Source organism: Psammomys obesus, unplaced genomic scaffold, assembly GCF_907164565.1.
Source record: "Psammomys obesus unplaced genomic scaffold, mPsaObe1.curated_primary_1811, whole genome shotgun sequence".
Classification (NCBI taxonomy): domain Eukaryota; kingdom Metazoa; phylum Chordata; class Mammalia; order Rodentia; family Muridae; genus Psammomys; species Psammomys obesus.
In genome coordinates, this window is record NW_026596069.1 from 2,095,806 (window position 1) to 2,119,277 (window position 23,472).

Genomic DNA, 23,472 nt, shown 5'->3' on the forward strand with positions numbered 1-23,472 from the left:
TCTGTGTGGTTCGCACCTCCTGGCGCCATAAAATGGTCAGACAAGGGCCAGCCTAAAGCAGTCTGTACGGAGGAGGAAGCTTTGGAAACCAGCATCTTCTTGGTGGTGCTGGCCTTTGTGTGCATGCCAAGGCTGGGCGCACACTAAGCCAGCTGCAACCTGTAGACTCCTGAAGCCTCAGGGCTCCTCAGCTCAGTTACAGTGTGGTTGGTAGGAGGACCCCAGATCCCAGCTGATTTGAGCTTGACCTGTTTTCATTTTTACAAATCTGGGCTCAAATCTACAAAGGGCAGCCTGTTAATCATTCCTTCATGTCTTCCAAGGGTGGTTTAAAAAACAACACAGCACTTGAAAGAAACACAGCATATGTCCTGAGTGAAGTCAGGTCATCGTAGTAGGGTTTATTATCCCATCAGTGAACTCACGTCATTGTTCAGTTTCCTAAAATGGATGCAAGAAACCTGCCTCTAACAGACTGACCCAGAGATTGCCGTAAGCCCTGGGCATCCACCCCCAAGATCTGGCTCTTTTGCTGCAGTCCTAGTCTTTGCATTTTCTCTGCTCCCTTGTTTTTAAGACAGTATCTAAGGGATCCCAGTCTTAGCTTCCTGAAGGCTGGGATTACAGGCGTGGGTCACTACAGTTAGCTACAGTCTTTTCCTTCCTTTGACATTTATTTGCTTATTTTCTGTGGGTGGGAGGGTGGGTGCCACAGTGTTTAGAAGTCAGAGGACTTTGGGAATTAGACCTCTCCTCCTCTCGTGTGGATTCTGGGGATCCTCAAGTCATCAGGCTCGGTAGGAAGACCCTCACCCTCTGAGCCATCTCACCAGCCTCATTTTCATTTTCTTATTTTGTTTACTTCACCTTTTTATTTATTCTTTTCTTTCCCCCGTCTCCTTTTTCTTTTCTCTCTTTCTCTCTCTCTCTCTCTTTCTTTTTCTTTTCTTTTCTTTTTTTTTTTTTTTTTGAGACAGTGTTCGCCCAGACTCAGTATGTAGCAGAAGATAGCCTTCAGCTCCTCATTGTCCTCCTCCTGCACCATGGGATTATGGGAGTGTTAGGTATCATCCCAGGACTTCGTGCATGCTAGGTACGTGCTAGCCACAGTGACCCAGCCCCATAGTAACCTCTACATTGCTGCTGCAAGTCTCTGAAATAAGCCTGTCACAGAGCAGAGGAATTAAAACCAGTGTGCATAGCGATATAGCTCGGTGGGTAGACTTTTCCTAGAAAGCATCAAGCCCTGGGTTCAGTATGGTACCATATAAAGCTGGGTGCAGTTCGTACTTGGGGGTGGGGAGGCAAAAAGATCACTATCTCCTTAGTTCCACGTCAAGTTCCAGGTCAACTTACGATTCATGAGACCCTGTCTTAAAATAAGAAAATAAAAGTAGTGTCCTGATAATGTTTCTTAAGGGATTCAAATTGAGTGGTGTCCTAGTTAGGTTTAGTATTGCTGTGATAAATACCCAAAATACCATGACCAAAGCAACTGGGAGGAAAGAGTTGATCTCAGTTTATACTTCCAGATAACAGTCTCACTGAAGGGAGTCAATGCAGGGACTCAGACAGGGCAGGAACCTGGTCAGGAGCTGATGTGGAGGCCATGGATGGGTGCCTCTTACTGGCTTGCTCCACATGGTTTGCTCAACTCGCTTTCTTCTTTCCTTTCCTCCCTTCCTCTTTCCTCCCTCTCTCCCTTCATTCTCTCCTTCCTTCCTTCCTTCCTTCCTTCCTTCCTTCCTTCCTTCCCTCCCTCCCTCTCTCCCTTCCTCCCTCCCTCCTTCCTTCCTTCCTTCCTTCCTTGTGTTGATGTTGTTGCTTTGAGATAGGGTCTACTGTGCAGTCTTGGCTGTGGCTGTCCCGGAACTCACTTTATAGACCAGGCTAGCCTTGAACTCATAGAGATCCAACTGCCTCTGCCTCCCAAATGCTGGCAACCCTGTTTTCTTACAGAACCCTGGACCACCAGCCCAGAGCTGGTACCCACAGTGGCCCCCCCCCACCCCTTGATCACCTTGCACCTGGATCTAAGGAGCCATTTCCCAGTTGAAGTTCCCTCCTTTCAGATGACTCTGGCTTGTGTTGAGTTGACATAAAACTAGCCAGCCTAAGCGGTCACTGCCTATGTCAAGAATCTTGGGCTTAGGAGCTGGAAAGATGGCTCAGCAGTTAAAAGCACTGGCCGCTTTTGCAGGGAATCCATGTTTGATTCTGAACACCCACATGGCAGCTCACTACTGTCTATACCAGCCTCAAGAGATCCAATGCCCTTTTCTGGCCCCATGGGTACCAGGCACCTGTATGGTTCACAAATGTATATGCAAGCAAAACATCCATACACATAAAATTTTGAAGTGAAAAGAAAACAAAATCAGGTCAGGTGAGTGGCTCAGTGGGCACAGTGATTCTGCTCAAGCATTTGGACCAGTTTTGACACCCCCACCCCAACCCAAACACATATAAGCCATGAAGACCCTTGTGTGAAGCCATGAAAACGAAGCTTGGGCACAGTGAAGACTCCATCCCAAGAAGAGTTGAGGCCCATGGCCTATCACACTGATTACATTTATAGGGTTTTCGTCCAGAATGTGTTTTTTATGGATATGGAGATACTGAATTGTGAAAAGGCTCTACCACATTGGTTACATTTGTAGGGTTTCTCTCCAGTATGAATTTTTCCTGCCTTTGAAGACCACTGTGATGTGCAAAGGCTTTACCGAGTTGATTTCACCCATAGCGTTTCCCTCTGGTCTGTGCTCTTTCCTGCCTTCCATGTCTTCTAGAGCTTGGGCAATGTTCCTCAATAGGATGGTCTTCCCAATCGTAGCCTATAGCAATGAGATTCCTGTAGGTCTCCAGCATCACATGTTTGTAGACACTCTTGTGAGAAGGATCGAGCAAAGCCCACTCTTCCCGAGTGACATTCACATGCTCATCATCAAAGATCATGACATCCAACCCGATGACTCCCAGGCGGCTTCTGCCCCACCAGTCTGTCCTCACGGTGCACTTCCCTTGACCTCTTTGTTCCATCCTCTCCATCTCTGTTCTCTCTCCTGCTCCATCTTCTGCTCCCTCTCTTCTCTTCTCATTATAATTTTCTTTGGCAGACAGATAGTTACTCACATAAATTTCTTTGTTCCTTTTAAATTTGTTCGTGTTTGCGCTGATGATTTTTCAGGCTTTATCTTTGCTAGCGCTTGAAGATGTGCGTTGCTCAAGCTGTTTCACGCTTTGTCGTAAGGGTCCCAAAACAAACAGATACTGGTCCCACTTACGTGTGTAAAACTTTTATCTCTGTTTGCCAACTTTGGGGAATTAGTGTCTCTCATGTCATTCCATATACATACATACATACATACATACAGAATAGCATATTATAAAAACATATATTAATTGAATGAGCCCATTTATTAAAAAAAAAAAAAGCCAAAGCAAATACATTTAAAAGGTGGCATAGAAAAGCTGCATAGGAACAACTTGCTAAAAGCAACTTAAATTTTAAAATCATTCCTCTCAATTTCCCTCCCTAACACCTGTGGGAAAACATCAAGTAAACAAGTTTTATTAAAACCCATGGTTTTAGGATAGACATTGGAAGAAGGAGAAAGCAGAAAACAGGACAGGAGCCTACCACAGAGGGCTTCTGAAGGACTCTACCCAGCAATATATCAAAGCAGATGCTGAGACTCTTAACCAAACTTTGGGCAGAGTGCAGGAAATCTTATGAAAGAAGGAGGAGATCGTGGGACCTGGAGAGGTCAGGAACTCTACAAGGAGAGCAACAGAACCAAAATATCTGGGCATAGGGGTCTTTTCTGAGACTGATACTCCAACTAAGGACCATTCATGGAGATAACCTAAAACCCCTGCTCAGATGTAGCCAATGGCAGCTCGGTATCCAAGTGAGTTCCCTGGTGAGGGGAACAGGGACTGTCTCTGACATAAACTCAGTAGCAGGCTCTTTGACCACCCCCCCACCCCCCCACCCCCCCATCCCCGAGGCAAGAGCAGCCTTGCCAGGCCACTGAGGAAGACAATGCAACCAGTCCTGATGAGACTGATAAACTAGGGTCAGATGGAAGGGGAGGAAGACCTCCTCTATCAGTGGACTTGGAGAGGAGAATGGGAGGAGATGAGGGAGGGAGGGTAGGATTGGGAGGGGTTGAGGGAGGGGGCTACAGCTGGGGTACAAAGTGAATAAACTATAATTAATATAAAAAATAAAAATTTTATTAAAAAAAACCCATGCTTTTATATAAGCTCCCTTAAGACCCAAACCAATGAGTGGACACTGTTTGACTCATTACATAGGGCCAAGACTCTACCTCTGAGCTTTCCTCCAGCTGTCTCTGGATTCTAACATGGCTGGGAAAGCTGTACCACAGGCTAGCACCAGACAGCAGGGAGGTGCCCTTCCTGGATCTCAGCTGCATAGTGGTAACTCCACTGCCTGGGATGAGCTTCTGCAAGAGACAACATGAATATCATCAGGAACTTCAACCTTCAACCTGCCATGCAACCTAGGAGACATTAGAAACACCGCCAGTGTGGCTGAATTTGTACTCCAGGACACTGGGTCTTGGGGGGGGGGAAGCCAAAGAATCTAAAAAACCTTCTGTTATGATAGCTACGGTCTGTCTTGGTTTGAATAAAATAACACACCTGCCTACTCTACATTCCTGTTCGGCGTCTACACTGGGCTCACATTGTTCAAGCCCCTTAAGGTAGACCAGTAGTCTGGTCTGAACCTCAACCTCCACTAAGCCCCAGTGACACCAAATGGAGGATGTTGTCAACTTCCAGGATTGTAAAGATTCCTCTGAAGGAGCTCCGTGGGCTCCCCTGAAAGAATTCTTGAGAACTTTCTCTACAGATGCTTTTGTGCTCATATATATAAGTGAATGTATACTGTTTGTTTGTTTGTTTATTTATTTGTTTATTTATTATGTATACAACGTTCTGTCTGGATGTACATCTTGATGCCAGAAGAGGGCACCAGATCTCATTATAGATGGTTGTGAGCCACCATGTGGTTGCTGGGAATTGAACTCAGGACCTCTAGAAAAGCAGCCAGTGCTCTTAACCTCTGAGCCATCTCTCCAGCCTGAATATATACTTCTTTAAAAGAAGATATTTAGTATTTTTTCCTCTCCTGTAAGGGCTATTCCTGGTTTTCAACTTGACTATATATGGAATTGACTTAAACCCAAGTGGCTGGGTACACCTGGGAAGAAAGAATTTTTCTTTCTTCCCTTCTTTCTTTCCTTCTGTTGTTGTTTTGTTTTTGAGGCAGAATTTCTCTGAGTCACCCTGGCTGTCCTGAAACTCGCTCTGTAGACCAGGCTGGCCTCGAAATCAGAGATCCACCTGCTTCTGCTTACCCTATTGCTGGGGTTAAGGGTGTGTGTACCACTGCCCAGCGATTTTCTTTTTAATTAAGTCATTTGAAGCGGGAAGACCCACCTTGAATTGGATCCTTTGAAGTGGGCAGATCCGCTTTAAACCTGGGCCGTGCTTTCTGGTGAAAGCCCATGCATGTAAAGAACAGGGAAGGAGGAAGCTCTTGCTCTTTTGCCTGCCTGCTCTTGCTCTCCACTCATTTCCATTAGTTACAGCCTGCTTCTCTGGGATTCTGATGTAGCATGAAGACCAGCTGAGACATGCAGTCTCGTGGACTGACCCGTTACTGGATTCTGGGACCTGCCGTTGGAGACAGACCGTGTTGGACGGTAGCCACTCTAGCAAATCCCCACATATAATTCTATCATTCATTCTATCAGTTCGGTTCCTCTAGAGAGCCTTGACTAAACCACCTCCCAGGGTTTGCTCTTATGGACTCTGGTCGGGTTTTCCCTTACCATAATATGCTCCCCAGCCTTGATGGAGGAGAATTACGTATACGATGAGGAAACATTCTTAGCCTCCACCCGGCCCTGTCCTTCAAACTCTGAAGATTATAGAGTCAAGCTGAGGACACAGGTGGTAGAGGAGAGCTCTGGGTGTGGGGGGCTGGGGAAATAGTAGGGTACCAGGGGCCTGAAAAATCTCATGAAGCTCCCTGCTATGCTGGCCCTGATTAACCCAGTCATTTCCCTGGGAGAGTTTTCCCAGCTGCTTTGCTTTCCAGAAGCCTCTGGTGTTAATCTATGAAATTGACCAACTGAGTTTGACCATGACTGGCTTTGTTTTGCAAAACAAAATTGGTAAAGCAGGCCTCATGCTGACCGACTGAATGGTGTCCTCAGCCCAATCCAAGGGGTGCCGCAAAAGGAAGGAAATGAAACTTCAATTTCCTCCTCTGTTAAATGATAGCTTGTCCTACTGATTATGACCCTATGCCCAGGGCAAAGGATTTTATTGCTGCGTGTGTGTGTGTGTGTGTGTGTGTGTGTGTGTGTGTGTGTGTGTGAGAGAGAGAGAGAGAGAAATGCAGTAATAAACCACTCGTTCCCACTTTTCCACCTACGCCCACCCTCACTTCACACCTGACTGACCAAGGCTCTTTGGAGAAGCCTGCTCTCTATTGTCAACAGTGAGATCAAAAACCTTCTTTCTGTGCCCACAAACCTGTCCCGATTTTACCTTTCTACGATTTGTTTGAAAATAAAAGCCGGGGGATGAGCAGAAGGAAGCACTTTTTGGTTTTGGAGCTTGCTTGCAGTGAACTGCCCCTCTCACTGTTCACCCGGGCCCACCAGCGGGGGCCACTTTTATTCCCCAGGGCTCCTGCCCTTGCACACTGCTCCAGCAGGACGCTTATCACGTGGCATCGCTATGGGCCTAACTGTGCTTGCTTTCAGGCGTTTGTTGAGACTGAGTACAGCCACACGCTTGTTACCATCATTATCACCATTTTGTGTGTGCATGGTTGGGGGTGGGGCACTCCCCAATTTGTGTAGAGGTCAAAGGGCAATGTGGAGTAGTTCTCTTTCCACCTTTATCTGAATTCCAGAGACAGATCTCATCATCAGGCTAGAATGGCGAGTGTCTTTTCCTGCTGAGCCATCTTGCCAGCCCTTGCGTGTGTGTTTGTGTGTGTGTGTGGGGGTGTGTGTGATGTGCACAAGCGTTTTTAAGCATGCCTGTGGATGGCCAAAGGTTGATATCAGGGGTCTTCCTCAGTTTCTCATCATCTTATTTGTTGAGTCAGGGTCTCTCATTACTAGACTGGTCAGGAAGCTCCAGGGACTTGCCTGTTTTTGCCTGCACAGGGCTGGGGTTACAGATGTGTGCCCCTTGCCCAGGGGTCTGAGGCACGGAGTCCTCACTGAAAGTTTGAGGCGGGTTCTAACCTACATAGCCAGTTTCAGGCTAGCACAGCGACATGGCAAGATCTTGTTTCAAAATACAGAGACAAGCTGGGGTGCAATTGTAGCTCGGTGGTAAAGCACCTGCCTTATTATGCACAAGGCCCTGAGCTGGAGTCCTCCAAACTACAAAATAAAACAAAAGTGCAGGACTGTTTACAGAATGACAGGAGGAGTCATAAAATTGCACTTTCAATAAAGCTCTAAACTGAGATGTAATAGAAAGAGTCCTGTGTTTTCAGAGGTCACTAAAGTCCAGTGGGATTTTGACGATGGCATCATAGTTCTGTCTCCAAGAGAGATGCATGTCAGCTCTACTGTGGGTTTTTTATTTGTGTGGTTTTTTTCAAAAAGGCCTATTTATTAGCCAGGTGCAGTGGCGCACGTCCATAATTCCAGCACTCAGGGAAGCAGAGGCAGGCAGATTTCTGTGAGTTCAAGGCCAGCCTGGTCTACAAAGTGAGTCCAGGACAGCTAGATCTACACAGAGAAACCCTGTCTCAAACAAACAAACAAACAGAAGACTTATTATTCATGCAGTATTATTCATGTGTCCACAAGCCAGAAGAGAGCTCAGAGCCTTTGGAAGAACACCCAGTGCTCTCAACCTCTGAGCCATCTCTCCAGCCCTTCATTTGTGTTTTTAAGACAGGGTCTCCTGTGGCCCACGCTGGCCTAGAGCTTGTCCAGTAACTGAGGGATAAGCTTGAACTCTGGATCCTCCTGCCTCCGCCTGGGATCACAGCCAAGCATCACCAAGCCTGGCTCAATCTGTTGCAGAAACAGGAAAGCACGACATAGGCAATGATATCTGGCTCTCTCTGACCAATGAGCACAAGGCCAAGGAGCAGATACCGTTTCCAGAACAAACAGGAGAAAAGGTACTTCAGGAAGGGAAATGGTCTCAACCGGGTTCAAAAAACAAGTAGAAATTATATGTGCAAGGCACCATCAGCCAGGCCCAGCTGGAGCTGTAGGAGCAAGCAGAAGCAGGAGGATTGCTGCGAGTTCAAGGCCAGCCTGGTCTACAAAGCAAGTCCAAGATAGCACAGGCTACACAGAGAAACCTTGTCTCAATAAAAAAAAAAAAAAAGAAAGAAAAAAGCTGTGCCTGGGAAGGATGCTGGGCTGGCAAAGAGGATGAGTGAAAGTGATTATACACAAACATATATGTTTGTGCACGTGCATGTAATTCATTATAATAAATCAGATATGGCACCACATCTGTAATCCCAGTCCCTGGAAGGCTGAGGCAGAAGAACTACCATACGTTCAAGGCCAACTTGGGCTATAAAATGAGTTCCCGGCCTCCCTGGGTCCTGGGCTACAGAGGGACACCCTAAAGAGTTGAAAAACAACAGCAAAACACGAGTTACTAGGTTAGCGCGAAATTCAGACACGGGTACAACCTGGAGTTGAGGCAAAGGCGCTGGCGAGCAAGAAGTAGCTGGAGAACAAAGCAAGGAGAGGCAGCCAGGGCGGACAGCTGAGCAGGAGGTGGAGCCACGGCAGACTCCACAGCACGAGCTCCATCCCTGTGAGTGTGTTAGTCGCTGTTCTGCTGCTGTGACAAGACACTGTGACCAAGGCAACTCAGAGGAGAATTTATCTCGGTTCACAGTTCCAGACAGGGGAGTCCATTACTGTGGGAAGGGTGGCAGCGAGGGACTCAGGTGGCGCCAGGAATTGGATGCTGGGAGGGTTTTCTTGTTTTTGTTTTTTTTTCTGGCAAGAAGGAAGTACAGAGAGTGAACGGAAAGTGGTGGAGTGGGGGAGAATTTTTGTTTTTGAGTCTCACGTTCTACCTACAGAGACTTGCTTCCTTCAATGGGGCTGTTTCACCTAAATCTCCCCAAACAGTACCATAAACTTGGGACTAAACATTCAAGTACGGAAGGCGGGAGTGCGAAGGTGCCATGAATCATAGGACAGAGGGCCCCTGATTGTCATTTTCACATTCTGGTCCCCATCCCACCTCCAGTTCCCAGGAGACCCTTGGTACCGGGGCTGATCTACTGGGTCAATCTCAGCTGATGCGGCTGGCATTTAAACTCTACGGCTAGGATGGAAAGAGTTCAAGAAGAGCTTCAGCTGTGGAGAAACGCAAGTAAGACAAAGTTCTCCGATGACTCAGAATAAGGATACCCTTCAGCTGTAAAGGACAGGTGAGGGTGACTGAGGCCGGACAGGCTCACTCACACCTCACCTGACGCTTTACAGAAACCCAGAGTTAGCGCATCTGTAGACAACCTGTAAGGGTTAACAGTGAGAAACTGGAGCACTTGGGGCTATCTCCTGGAACTAGGAGCAGCTGAAGTCTTGAGCATATAACGCGGGGCCTTAGAAGACAGAAGGCAGAGGAGCACATGCCGTGCCAGCACCTGCTCCAGGAAGGAGGCGAGGGAGGGGTCTACTTCCCTCTTCTGATGGTCTTTTAAGACAGGGCGCATAGCTGGATAGGAGGAGACAGGAGGATCTCTAGTTCAAGGTGAGTCTGGGCTCTCGGCAAGGCCTTGTCTCAGAGGAACAAACCAACAAACCAACAAACCCAGGGCAACAATCAACAAACCCAAACAGTTTGAGTGTGCTGTGCTGTTCTTTGACTTTCTTTTATCTTCACCCACCCCCACCCCCACCCCCCTCACGGTTTCTCTGTGTAGCCCTGGCACTAGCTCTGTGTACCAGGTTGACCTCCAACTCAGAGATCCACCCGCCTCAGCCTCCTGAGTGCTGGGACTAAAGGCCTGTACTGCCATGCCGGGCTTCTTCCTTCTCCTTCCCTCTCTCCCTTCGTTCCTCCTTTTCTTCCTTCCTTCCTTCCTTCCTTCCTTCCTTCCTTCCTTCCCTCCAAGTCTAATGTAGCTGAATAACTGTGATTCCCTGATCCTCTTGCCTCTCTCTTCCAAGTGCTAGGATTACACCACACCAGCAGGGCATGAGTACTCTGGCATCGTTATTAGAGTTTTAACTTCAGGGTCAGATAATTATGATTTAAACTTTTTTTCTCTGAGCCTTAGTGAAATGATCTTTTTCTTTGGTTGTCAGGTTTTGGTTTTTGTTTTTTCATCATAATTTTGCATTTATGTTCTCAGGCACCTAGTACCCCAACCACAAGGCCTTTCTGCACCCCACCTATTTCCTGTCCATGTCCCCAGGCCCTATCTATCATCTCCCTAGCCTCTCTGACAAGGTGCAGTCTGAAGCCTCTCTGACCCGCCGATCCATGGCCTGACTCCGTCCACACTTCCCTGGGACGTCACGCGTCCCTTCTCTGTTGCCTCCCCCTGAGAAGGGCAGCCTGGTTTGTCTGACCAGAGTATCAGCCGTGGAGACTGCTCGGGGCTGGGTCTGTTCTCTGCTCTGCTGTGGAGGGGTCTTTCCTCCTGTAGCTGGAGAGAAGCGGGATGGGGGGGGGGGGGGGGGGGGTGGGGGGGGGGGGGGGGGGGGCTTAGAGCTGCATTTCAAGCCTTTGCAGCAGTCATTACTTTCTTTTCCGTTTTTCCCCAACCTGTGTCTTCCGTCACCAATGAGGATCGCAGGCAGTTTGTGAAGAGGGGCTGGGGTTTCCCTGTTTCCCCTGGGAGATTGTTTCCCTTTCCTCAACCTCCTGAATTAAACACTCTCCCTTGACACCCCCTCTTGAAACTTTGACCTCTAATGAATCCATAATGATTAGTGTTTTGTTTTTTTCCTTTGAGCCCAGTTGGAGAACTGGAGGTCTGCCCTCCCCAGCCAGCAGGTGCCGGGCCATCTGCCTTATCATTCTAAGAATGGCTTTTGCAAATCAAAAGTTAAGGTCTTTATTCCGGAGAAAGGCGGAGGACTCTGACTCTCTCACTTGTGGAAGAGGGAGGGGAAAGACACCTTTTACTGCATATGAATGGTCCTCACTCCACAAAACTGTCACAATGGTTGAAGTGTTTCCCGGAGATTTTTTGGCTCCCCACGGGGGAAGTGGTTGTAAAAGGGAAGAATTTAAATTTATGTGTCGACAGGTCTGAATTCAAACCCACCTCCCTGTTCCTTTTAGACTGGGGTGCTTGCCCTCCCTGAGGCACTATAAGGGCCAAATGATTGTGAGCCTTAAACATTGGGGTGTTTTGAAGGGGCTTCAGGGATTGAACCCAGGACCTGGTACTAAGCATATATTTTACTCTGAGCTATACCAAGTCCCCAGTAACTTTAACTCTTTAATTAGATGTTTGAAGACTGAAGGAAAGGGTGTCATTTGTCATTTGGTAGGTCTGATACTCCCTTCCCATCTTGGTTCCTGTACCCTGAATGTTACCAAACTGCTACAGCAGCCTCTGGAAATAGCCTTCAGGAGCACCTTCAGGAGTCCCTAGTTCTGTCCCCATGGGAAGAAAGAAGAGAAGGCAGCAGGGAAAGAGTCCGATGGGATCTGTGGCTGTCATAAGTGTATTTTTTTAGTCTGAACAGAAAACACAGGAGTCGGTTTTGCAGGTGAAGCGATGTGGTGCCTGGACTTCATGAAATACTGACTCAGGTGCAAGTTTCCCTCCTTGAGCCAATCCCCCTATCAGCAGGTGCTCAAGAAACACCGTTAACCGTGGGCCCAGCTCCCTGTCTCCCACCCTGAATCTATTGCACATGTGAGTTTTATTTTCTGTCACCTTGATGAAAGCCAGCTTGTTAGGCAGGAGCCAAGCTGTAACGGATGAATTTGAATGAGGTTGAAGGGAAGATGGATGAGGGTGGGGGAGGCTCAGAAGAAGACAGCGGTGGACTATGGGCTTCAGGGGGTGCTGGACCATCTTTCCACAGAGTTCTTTGTGTTTTCTTAACAAAAACTTCTCCATGGCCCCACAGGGATCACAAGGCAAGCTCTCCTGGAGTGATTTCCTCAACAGAGCAGCAGGGATGGTTTTGTTTCCCAACACCTCCCCCGTAGGAGGGAGGGGTGGAAAGTCAAGGCATCAGGGGCCTTGGGTTCGTTGGATGGAAATTCTGTTAGGGACACAGGGAGAAAACCGAGTTGTTCATTTCCCTACCATCGTGTCACAACTCAAACTGGGTGTCAGGCTGGGGACTTTGAAATCAACATTTATTTGAGAATAGAGACTCAGGATTACATAATTTCATGCTTTAGTTTTTAGTCCCCGGGAAAATAATATTTTCTTTGGCTTCCTGCTCAGAGCCTTTGCCCCCCATATAGTCTCTCTCTTTTCCGTATCAAGCCCCCTCCCCATGTCACCCACTCTAGCTTTCTCTGCCGTTACTGTCATGTGTTTTTAAGCCTTTGCTTTGATGTATGTCACCGAGAAAAGCATGTCTATGGATTCCCCATTATATCTGGTCCCTGACACATGTGTGGAGGTTTTGTTTGTTTGTTTCCGAGACAGGGTTTCTCTGTGTAGCCCTGGCTCTCTTGTACTTGCTTTGTAGAACAGCCTAGCCTCGAACTCAGAGATCGCCTGCCTCTGCCTCTGCCTCTCTAAGTGCTGGGATTACAGGCGTGCGTCACTCACGTGTCGGGGTTTTAAAACTGGATTTTATAGAGGTCAGTCCAGACTTTAACGGCACTTTAAAAGAAACCAGTGGTTTCTCCTGTGATGCCAACTCCCTTAGTGAATATTTTACTCCCTTTATTAGTACAATCTGAAACTAAAAAAAAAAAAAAACTGAAACGAACTGGTTGTTGGTGCTGGAGGGAGTCGTCTTGCAGAGGACCCGAGTTCAAAGCCCAGCACCCACAGCAGGTGGCTCAGCCACCAGTAACTACAGCTCTAAAAGACTCGGAAGTCTACTGGCCTCCTCCGGCCAGGCCTGTGCAGGGGCCCCTCCCGCCCCGCATGCATACAAACAAAACTAGAATTAAAAGATGAACTGATTATTCCCTCAGGCATTTTAAAAAAAAAATGCCACTCTCTAATTCTTTCCAGGGACCAGAACCTTTGTTTATTGTAGGCAAGTCAAAAAAGAAACAGAAGCATCTTGTTCCTCAAACAGTAAACCTGGGAGCGTTGGCTGCTTCTGGCTGCTGGGTCGGGTCGCTTCACTCGTTAACCCTCCCCGCGGGGAGCCTGGCCCACTGCGCTGAAGTTTCCCCAGGCTGGGAAATTCAGGGTTAGGCGCCCAGCGGCTTGGGAAGGGGGCGGGCAGCTCTCCCCGTCTTGCAGAGATACCCTCGGAGGCAGTGAGAGTGTAATCCACAGCTTTCAGGGAGGACCGCCCTGGGGCGCAGGCGTACAGACCCCCTAGGAAGTCAAAGCCCAGAGGGTAAACACGCTTTGAATATGGCCCGAGTTCAAAGGGCTTCCTCACTTCCTCTGAAACAACACCCAAATCTGTGCGCATTGTCTTCCTGTTACCTTATTCCTATTGTTTTTCTTCTGTTTTGTTTTTCAAGACAGGGTTTCTCTGTGTAGCCCTGCCTGCTCAGGAACTCACCCCGTAGGCCAGGCCCCTGAGTGCTGGCATTAAAGGCCGGTGCCACCACCATCCGGCTGGTTTGTTGTTTTTTTTTTTGGTTGGTTGTTTTTGTTTTTATTTATTTTGGTTTTTGAGACAGCCCGGCCTCATTCTCCCTTTAGAGCCCAACCCGAGTTCAATTCTCAGCACCCACACGGTGGCTCACAACTATCCGTAACTCAGAATCTTCTTCCGGCTCCGGCATGCGCACGCACACAGACGTACATGCAGGCACAACATTTTTACAAGTTAATGTTTAAAGAAAAGTCCTATTTAGAAAAGTCCTGTATCCTAGGAGCACGTATTGCAAATGAAGCTGAGTTCCCCATCCGGGGAAATAACAAAGCAGAGAGGTCCTGTAGCCCTCCGGGAAATGCTCTTCTGCAATGTTGTCTGCTACGTCCAGGTCCCGGCCCACTCGTTGTCATTTTTGGCTCTGGAGATGGTGTATGTGCTAGAAAGTTCCTTGCTCATGCTGGGTCCTGATTTTCCTAGACTTTAACTGGCGGGGGGTGGGGTACTTTTTCAAAGTGTACAAGCAGACCAAAACAAAACAAAACAAAACAAAACAAAACAAAACAAAACAAAACAGCACACTACCACCCCGGAGGCAGGAGAAAGCTGTCCCCGCGCCACACTCTCTCTGCAAGAGCTTGCAATTGGTCCTTCACAGGGCGTCCTTCAGAGCGTGGAGCAGAACTCGTGTCTTTTTAAATTTAAACTTTACTTTATCATTTTACATGTATAGGCATTTTGCACAGATGTCTATGCACAGTCTGAGACCAGAAGAAGCCATTGGATCCCCTGGAACTGAAAGTACAGATGGCTCACGGCCGCCAACTGGGTGCCGGGAAGTGACCTGGTCCCCTGGGAGGCCAGCCAGCGTCCTAAACCACTGAGCCATCTCTCCAGCCCCCAGACTCCTTTCCTTTAGCTCTTCTTTGCTCTAACTCCCAGCAGCACAGCTGGGCAGAGCGAGAACTGAAACTTAATGGGACGAATTCTCTGAGGGTCCTTAGGTTGCGCACCCCCAAATCAAACTCCTTTTCTTCTCTCTCTCTCCCTCTTTCGTTGTGTTTTGTTGTTTTTGTCTTGAGACAGGGTTTCTCTGTGTAGCCTTGGCTGTACTGGAACTCACAAGAGATCCGCCTGCCTCTGCCTCCCAGAGGGCTGGGATTACAGTGCCATCAGGACCGGCTCAACCTCCTCCTTTAATGAGCTACTGAAGTCAAGTCCAAGAATAACTGCACAGGAAAAGACAGGGGGAACAAGGTTCCGATCTCAGCTCTGAGGGAGGAGGCCGCACGGTCGTCTACGGCACCTACAAGGCCCCCAGGCCCACCCTGGGAGATCCCAGTTGTTTCCCAGCCAGGGTCCTCTAGGCCGGAAGCTGTCGGTGGCGTCACCAGGCCTTGGCCTTGGCCCCGGGGCGGGGCCGGGCGCGGCCTGCAGCAGGGTTCGAGCAGTAGAACCTGCTCACCACGCGCGTGCACCGGCCGCACCTGACCGTGCAGCACCACCGGAAGCTGCAGTCGCAGCTGCCCACGGCCTCCGCCGTCTCCTCCTGCACCTGCAGCCCGCACTCGGTGCACAGGCGCCCGCAGCTGTGCTGCCCCCACCGGGAGGCGCCCCGGGCCTGCGGCAGGCACTCGCGCCCCTCCGTGCCCGGGACGCCCAGGCTGGCGTTGCGGGCGCAGTAGTCGGGGGAGCCCTCCAGGAAAATGAGCTCGGCCTCTGCGCTGGGGAGGAAGGCCTCCGCGGGGGCCCGGCGGCCCTCGGCCCGGTTGGCGGCCCGCAGCTGGCGCTTCTCCAGCTCGATTTTCAGCGCGCTGTCGTATTTGGCCTTCAGGTGGTCTCCCAGCTGCCGGAAGTCAGCCAGCTGCAGCCAGCATGTCTGGATGCTGCAGCTTCCGGAGATGCCATGACATTTGCACGTCCTTTTCAGGGCGGCCCTCACTGCCTTCAGAGAGAGAGAGAGCGGGGTGGGGGAGGAAAACAGAGAAAACAGCAAGAATGACTCTCGTGGAGAAGGCCAGTGGCTGGGAAGCAAATGGAATATTCTAGATCTGGGCTTCCTAGCTTTGGACACCTATCTGGGTTACAGGGGAGGGCGACGCTCCTCAACCCTGTCGCAGACGTTTTTAAGGAGACCTTTCACGGGTGAAGGACCAGGATGCTCTCTGTGGAGAGCCGGCCAAGTGCTGAGAGGGTGGCTGCAGCCCGAAACAGAGGCTCCTGGCCCAAACAAGTCACTTCAGTGTGTTTCTCGGTCCAGTTGAAACAAGGATTAGAATAGGGACTGATGGCGGGGCGCGGTGCCGCATGCCTGTGAGCCCAGCACTCGCGGAGGCAGAGGCAAGCGGATCTCTGTGAGTTCAAGGCCAGCCTGGTCTACAAAGTAAGTCCAGGACAGCCAAGGCTACGCAGAGAAACCCTGTCTCGAACACAAAACAAAAAATTACAACTTCAGATACTCTTATCTGTGTTGAAGCCAGACGACTTGTGGTTTCTCTGTCGGCTGTCACCCTCCGTCTGTCTCCTCCACATCCACCCTCTCTCAGAAGAGCTCCTGGTATCCGAACCCATTTACCCTCAGGGCAGTGGTAGTTGCCTTGAAAGCACCTCTCTCCTGGCGGTGTGTGTGTGTGTGTGTCCAGGACATCCAGGAAGTGGCTCACGGGAAAAATGTCAATGATTTTTGTTCTAGGCCCAACTTGCTTCCAGATTTGGGTTCACAACATTACCCAACCAGAACCTTGGTTCGTGGTGAAGAATAGACTCTACAGTCCCAACCTCTCAAATCCCAGACAGACATTAGGACAGTAATAGGCCTCTGTTAGTGTCTTAGAGTGCGGTTAAGGTGGTCAGAATCTTTTGGGGCCACTGCCTGTAATCCCAGCACTTGGGAGGTTGGGATGGGAGATTGCCATGAGTTCAAGGGCTGTATAGTGAAGTACCAGGTAAGCCAGGGCTACGTAAGAAGGCCCCGCTTTGGAGGATACACACTTATTAACGTAATGCGTGAAAGAAAGGTTTGTCAACTGTATTGTCTCACACAAGCCACTTCTCTTGGACTTAACTGTCTTGCAAAGATCAGAGTCAACCGCCTCAGGTCTTCCTGAGTGGCTTTGGCGGGTGAATGAGACTGTGAGGGGTTGTCAAAACGGGGAGAGTCCTATACCCACCAGCCTGCCGGCTCTGTTGTTGTGAAGATTGACCAGGGCTCTGGCGTCCTTCCCTTTCTCCAAACTGTCCACAAAGAGTTTGGAGATCTTTTCCCCAAATTCCACGTTGTCGCTGCAGCCTCCCCAGATCCAGCCATGGCCGCCTACGCACAAGGAAAGAAGTTCTGCACACGACAGCCAGCTCCCAGGGAGAGAGTGACCTTTAGTTGACAGCTGAGTCACCACAAGAGCCCTGAAAAGATACGCTAAAGCAGTGCGTGTCTGGAGCTCAGACAGGGTTGGTCTTGTTTGTTTTTCTGAGACAGGGTTTCTCTGGGTAGCCTTGGCTTTCGGGAACTTGCTGCGTAGATCCGCCTGTCTCTGCCTCCCAGAGTGCTGGGATCACAGGCATGTGCCACTGTGCCAGGCAAGAGGGAAGACAGGGCAGGGGAGGTACTTGACTCTGAGTGTGTCTCAGCACTGGTTGGGCAAGCCCTCTGCGCCCACAGGAAAGAGGCGCATGCCAGGCATCCAAACCCAGTCATCTCAGAGGCTCCTTGTAGTCACACTTTCTGGACCCCTGCAGGCCTACAACAATATCAGCCCCCCTCCGCCCTCATCAGGTACAGGTCTGAGTCTGTAAATGGGAAGGAAGCTTAGGCTGAGGACAACCTTCTTCCTGTACCAGGGCTGGACCTTTTAACTCTCCCACCTTCTTGCTCCAAGGTTCCTTGTTGGTTTTAGAGAAACTTTCTAATTGCTGGTCTCAGGGATGCAAACTGTACTTCTCAGCCTGTGAACTCCCATGAGTCTAGAGTCTCTCATGAGAGCACTGAGTCCCCCAGACCTTTCTCAGAACCCTCAATCTGCGCTTGGTTCTGTAGCTCCCCATCCCTTTCCACCTCCATCAGACACCAAGTTACCCGTTTTTCCGTTTTTGGACTCATCACAACCACAGTTTTCAAAGTCACCCATGCTGCAGTTCTTGGTGATGGCGTACACAACTCCAGCGGAGCGAATAGCGTGAAGGAAGGACGTCTCTCTCGTGGCTTTGGAGGGAAACGGGGACTGATTAGAAATGGGGATCCTAGCGGCCCAGAGCAGAGGCCTGGGGAAAGCAAGGGTGCCTTGTTGTTTTCCCTCCGGTTTTCCGCTTTTCCTTCCCCTCAGAGTGCCTGCGCTGTTCATCCTCTTCACCTCCTCCAGGCAGCAATGGAGAGCCCCATGCTGCAGACAGGGAAGATGAAACTCTCAGCCATGGTTGTGGTTTTCAGATGGGGAGTTCACACCCCTAAAGTCTAGTCTAGACCTCTGTCCACCAGTACCCAGGTAGTGAGACCCGGCCCCAAGGCCGGTATGGGTAAGCGAGAAAGACCCTGAGCACTGAGTAGGCAGGCCTGATGGTGTGTGTGTTTCTGTGTGTGTGTACCTGTGTGCTTATAGAGGGGCCAAAGGTCAACACTGGGTGTCTTCCTCTATTGTGCTCCATCTTGCTTTGGGATTGGGTCTCTCTGAATCGAGCTCGGGCTGGCTGGACCCTGCTCACTAAGGCCCGGGGTCCTCCTGGAGACAGGATTACAGGTGTGTGCCGCCACACCCAGATCCAAACCAGGTTCCTGGGGAGGAAGCTCCCTGCCGCAGCTCCTTCACTCTTTTCAGCAACTCCGTCGTTTCTTCAAAACGGTTTCCCGTTCACGCTATCGAACCTAATTGTAAACACGCACGTGCACACACCACAGACACATGCATGAGCACACACACTCACATACATATGCACTATAGACACACATGCATACACACACACTCACACACATATGCACCATACACACATGCATACACACACACTCATACACACACAGACACATGCATGAGCACACACACTCACATACATATGCACCATACACACACACACACACATGCATACACACACACTCACAGACACATGCATGAGCACACACACTCATACATGCACCATACACACACACACACATGCATACACACACACTCATACACACACATGCATGAGCACACACACTCACATACATGCATACAAACACACTCATACACACACAGACACATGCATGAGCACACACACTCACATACATGCACACTCATACACACACAGACACATGCATGAGCACACACACTCACATACATATGCACCATACACACACACACACATGCATACACACACACTCATACACACACAGACACATGCATGAGCACACACACTCACATACATGCACACTCATACACACATGCATGAGCACACACACTCACATACATGCACACTCATACACACACACATGCATGAGCACACACACACACAGACACTTGCATACACGTACACACTCACACATATACACACAGACTACCCACACCCTCCACATACATTCCTCACGGACATCTACACCTACACACCACACATAACACACTCCACACACCCCCCCCCCCCCGCCTGAGGCAAACTCACTCTGATCTTTCAGCTTCGTCGGCACTGGAGTCACGATGATGGGGTAAACGTAACTCCTTCAAGGGCTCTCCCTGGGTTCCCTTCTCCATTTTTAGTTCTTTTCAGTCAAGTCGGAGCAGAGAATGTGCGGACACACCCATGCGGACACTCGCGAGCACCTGCCCCAGCATTTGTGACAGTGCCCCTCATCCCATTCCACCCTCACAGCCCTCCTGGGGTCCGTGAGGCACCTCAGAAGGCCGGGGCGTCTGCAGCCAAGCTTGATGACCGGTGGAAAGAGGGAAGCAACTTCCCCGAGCTGCCCGTGCCCCTCTCTGGTACATCACTCCTTTTGAGCAGGGCTGGAGCCCTCCCTTCCCCAGGCTGAGAGAGGGAAAGGACCTCACCCAGGGTCAGACAGCAAGGCAGCGCCTCACGGTGACACACAGGCCACACCTGTGTGTACTCCCCTCCCAGCTGTGGTCCCTCGGGAACTTACCACCGCTCAGCTTGTTGTGGGTTGAAAACTGGAAGGCGTGCTCAGGACAGTTCCATCGCTCCCAAGCGAACTGGAACTTACACTCTTCGATGCCAATCTGAGCACCCAAGGCCACACTGGTGGTGTAGGTCAGATAGGCCTGGGCCGGGAGAAAGGGCTGTGAGCTTCCCTGGCACAGGTCACGTGGGGTCAGGGAGAGGGCAGAACTCAAATAAGATCGCTTCCCAGTAAGGAACCATCTGGGGACATTGCTCAGTGGGAGAGCACTTGCCTAGTACACAAGGTCCTAGGGTCAATCCCAGGCACCATGAAACCACACAACAACGGAAAAGTGAACAGTGCTGGATTTCTGAAGGAGAGGCACTCTGATGCTGTCCCGTCTCGCCTGCCCCCTTCTCTTTCCCCAGAAGAGTTCCATCAGGGACCCCAGAGGATCAAAACAAAACGGGAAGGGTGGAAGACTATCCTACCTTGGGACCTGTTATCAGGAAATTGTTCACTGACCTGCCAAAAAGAAAACCTGAGGTGAGTGCAGCTGAGACAGCGGCTTCCCGGGTAGGGGGTGAGGCCTGGGCAAAGGCTTACCAGGCAGTAGTGCTGAAGGCAGAACAGCACATGACCGAAGCCATCCAAAGCAGAAGCAAGTGCCCCATGGCCCTGCCTGTCCCAGGGGACCAGATCCAGCTCAGGGCCAAGTGCAGAGAAGTGAGGATTTCTCAGTATTTCTCAGTATTTATGTGGCCAAATTCTCCATAGCCCAGAGGGGAAAAAATCAACAGCCCATCTCATTTGTCCCTCATTGGCAGAGCCCCAGGAACTGCTGACCCAATGGGGCATCAGAGAGGAAGGTCTCTGCCCAAAGGCTTCAAGGAGGCCACACCCTTCCCTCCCAGACTGAGAGGGGCTGAGAGGTCTCCCACTTTTGGGGTCACTGACTGTGTGAGACTGCCCATTGCTTAGAATTACATTGCCTCCAGCAGCCCAGGCCCCACCCCTGAACTTATCACCTCTCCCTGGGAGCCAGACCACACCCTTCACCCCCACCATTCTATTAAGAATAGAAGAGCTTTTTGGGGATCCTCCCTCCCAAATGAGTGAACACTCTCACTGTCTCTACCTTTCCCTTGGTGGCTGGATGGTGGACCGGTGGGGCTGTGGAGAAGAATCCCCAAAGACTATCTCCCAGCTGTTTCTCCTACCACTTTCTATCACAGTCAGTTCTGCTGTAGTTCCCGTCTTCCCTCTTGTGCCTGAGGGTCAGATCTCCAGTTTTATCAAGAGCTTACACATTTAATGAATCTTTGTGCCATCCAGGGCCATTATCTGAAAAGACATTTCTGTAACCAACACAGATTTGTGGACGAGGGGTGCTGGGTGTCAAACTTAGGGCCTCTTGCATGCTGAGCACACGTAGCCTCTTCCCCATGCCGCTTCGTCACTAGGGTTTCAGCTACTCAGGCAGAGGCCTGTCCGTTAGAAAGGATGAGGGAAGGGAGGGGGGAGGCTTGTGGGGCTCTAATAGGACTCCAGGCACAGTTAGGTGGGGATAGGGATGACGTCACCGGGATGGAGCTCCTCCCTAGGGGTGGGGAGGCGAGAGTAGTTGAAGGGGAAGAAGCATGGATGGGAAGGCTCTCAGCCAATGCCCTGTGACCCTCACACCATCCACAGCTCTTCCCGCACACTGGGCTCACGGAGGAGGTGACCCACCACGCATGGCGCCAAAAGAACTCTAGAGTTTAGGAGTCCCCAGGATTCCTTAGGCAGAGCAGGCGTCAGCCGTGGTGGCAGTCTGCAAAGTGATTGTCTTTGAGCAGCAAGATAATTATGAAAATAGTGTGTAGAGACGTGTAGCAACCTTATGCAAAAATTTATAATATGATGGATCTGTTTTTCTTCCTTCCTTCCTTTCTTTCTTTCCCTCTCTCTCTCTTTCTCTTTCTTTTGTTCTTTCTTTCTCTCTCTCACGCTCTTTCTTAACTTTTTCTCTTTTCCTGTCTCACTTTTCTAGGAGTTATCACTGGCAGGAAAAGCCATCTCCTGGCCACAGCTTGCTTGGTGGGCATCATTGCTGGGGGAAGAGATACCCCAGAGTTAAGGCACTTGGGAAAGGCTTTCTGAGTTTACCTCAGTGGCCCTTTCTCTGTCCCTAATTTTCCTAATTAAAAAAAACCAAATCTGTTATTTAACCTTCACTTCTTAGGAGCATGCTTGATTTGGGGGCAACTCTATGGGTCCAGGAAGGAATGGTTAATGCCATTTTGGTGTTGTCCCAGAAGTCCCTTGAAAGACTTTTAGCCTGACTCTGTAATGATCTGTGTGTGAGGGGTAGGGTAGGGTCTTATTCTTCTGGTTGGTCTTTTGTTTTGTAGAGAAAGGTCTTACCCTATTGTCCAAGCTGGCCAGAACACACCTTGTAGCCCAAGCCTGCCTCAAACCGCCACAGCCTCTAGAATGCTAGGATCAGAGGCTTGTGCCATCAACTCTGGCTTGACTAGGCCTTACTTTCCTGTGTGCCCCTTGTATGTGGCATTTAGTGGGCACTTTATAAAAATATTCTTCCATCTCTTAGGAAGCAGAGAAGGAAGTAGTGGAGAAATCCTCTCTCTAGAAAGCTATGGCTTTCTCCCAGTCACCTTCTTGACCCTGCCTCCCACGCCCCTTTCCAGCTCTTCCTCAGCTTGCTTGCTCCACGGTGTAAGCAGCCACCGTGAGCGCAGAGCCCCACGAGGAGTCAAGAAAAGAAATAGGGAACCAAGGACTGGGGAAGGCCAGTCGTGTACAGTAAGACGGGACACAGGATTGTGGGGGGACAGCCCCGCTGGTCTACTCAGCGTCATCCTTGTAGCACGGGGAGTTTGAACGGTCTGTGGAGAAGCAGGATGGCGGGATCTGGGCTGCCTGAGCTGCAATGCACTGCGTCACCCTGGATGAGTCCCCTTTCCCTGGATCCCAGCTACTCCCTGTAAAATGGGACTCACCATAAATGGCCCTGGGCGTCGAGGTTTGCACCTCTGATCCAGCCCTCGCTGGTGGCAGCCCAGTGCTTCCCCGGAACACTTGACATCTCATCATCCCGGTATGCTGGAGGTAGAAGGCCTTTGGGGTTTTCAGGTCACGCCATTTGGCAGTTTTTAAGCGCTGTGAATGCCTTTCAGGGACATTTGCATTTACTCACTGCGCCACAAGCCTGCTCTCTGCCAGAGACAACGCGGAGGAATCAGGTGTCTCCTTCCACGGCGTGGGTCCTGAGGATCGAATTCAGGTCTCCAAGCTTGGCAGCAAGTGCCTTTTCCCACTGAGCCATCTAGCCAGCTGGAAACAAAGTTATTTGGTGGTACCTTGAGCAGGAAGCTTGGCGGGTGTGATGGCTCATGCTTCTAATCCCAGCACACTGAGGGCAGAGGCGAGTGGACCTCGAGTTTGAGGCAAGCTTGATCTACATAGTGAGTTCTAGGACAGCCTTAGGGGCTCGTTTTTTTACACTTTTTCATTCATTTATCCGTGTGTGAAGATAAGCCACAGATTGCTTGCGGAGCTCAGAAGGCAGCTTGTGGGTGTCTCTTTTCTCCTACCACGTGGATTCTGGGTGGAAAACTCAGGCTGACA

At 50.1% G+C, this 23,472-nt stretch overlaps 1 protein-coding gene across 1 annotated transcript; it reads right to left on the bottom strand.

The window, feature by feature from the left end:
- Positions 1 to 15,150: 15,150 nt before the first annotated feature.
- Positions 15,151 to 20,516, bottom strand: Wnt8a (Wnt family member 8A). The gene is made up of 6 exons (XM_055625698.1): positions 20,449 to 20,516; positions 20,334 to 20,367; positions 19,864 to 20,002; positions 17,836 to 17,961; positions 16,934 to 17,076; positions 15,151 to 15,708 (listed from the first exon to the last, which is right to left on the bottom strand). The coding sequence occupies exons 1-6, from the start codon at positions 20,514 to 20,516 to the stop codon at positions 15,151 to 15,153; spliced, it is 1,068 nt and encodes a 355-aa protein (XP_055481673.1).
- Positions 20,517 to 23,472: the final 2,956 nt, after the last annotated feature.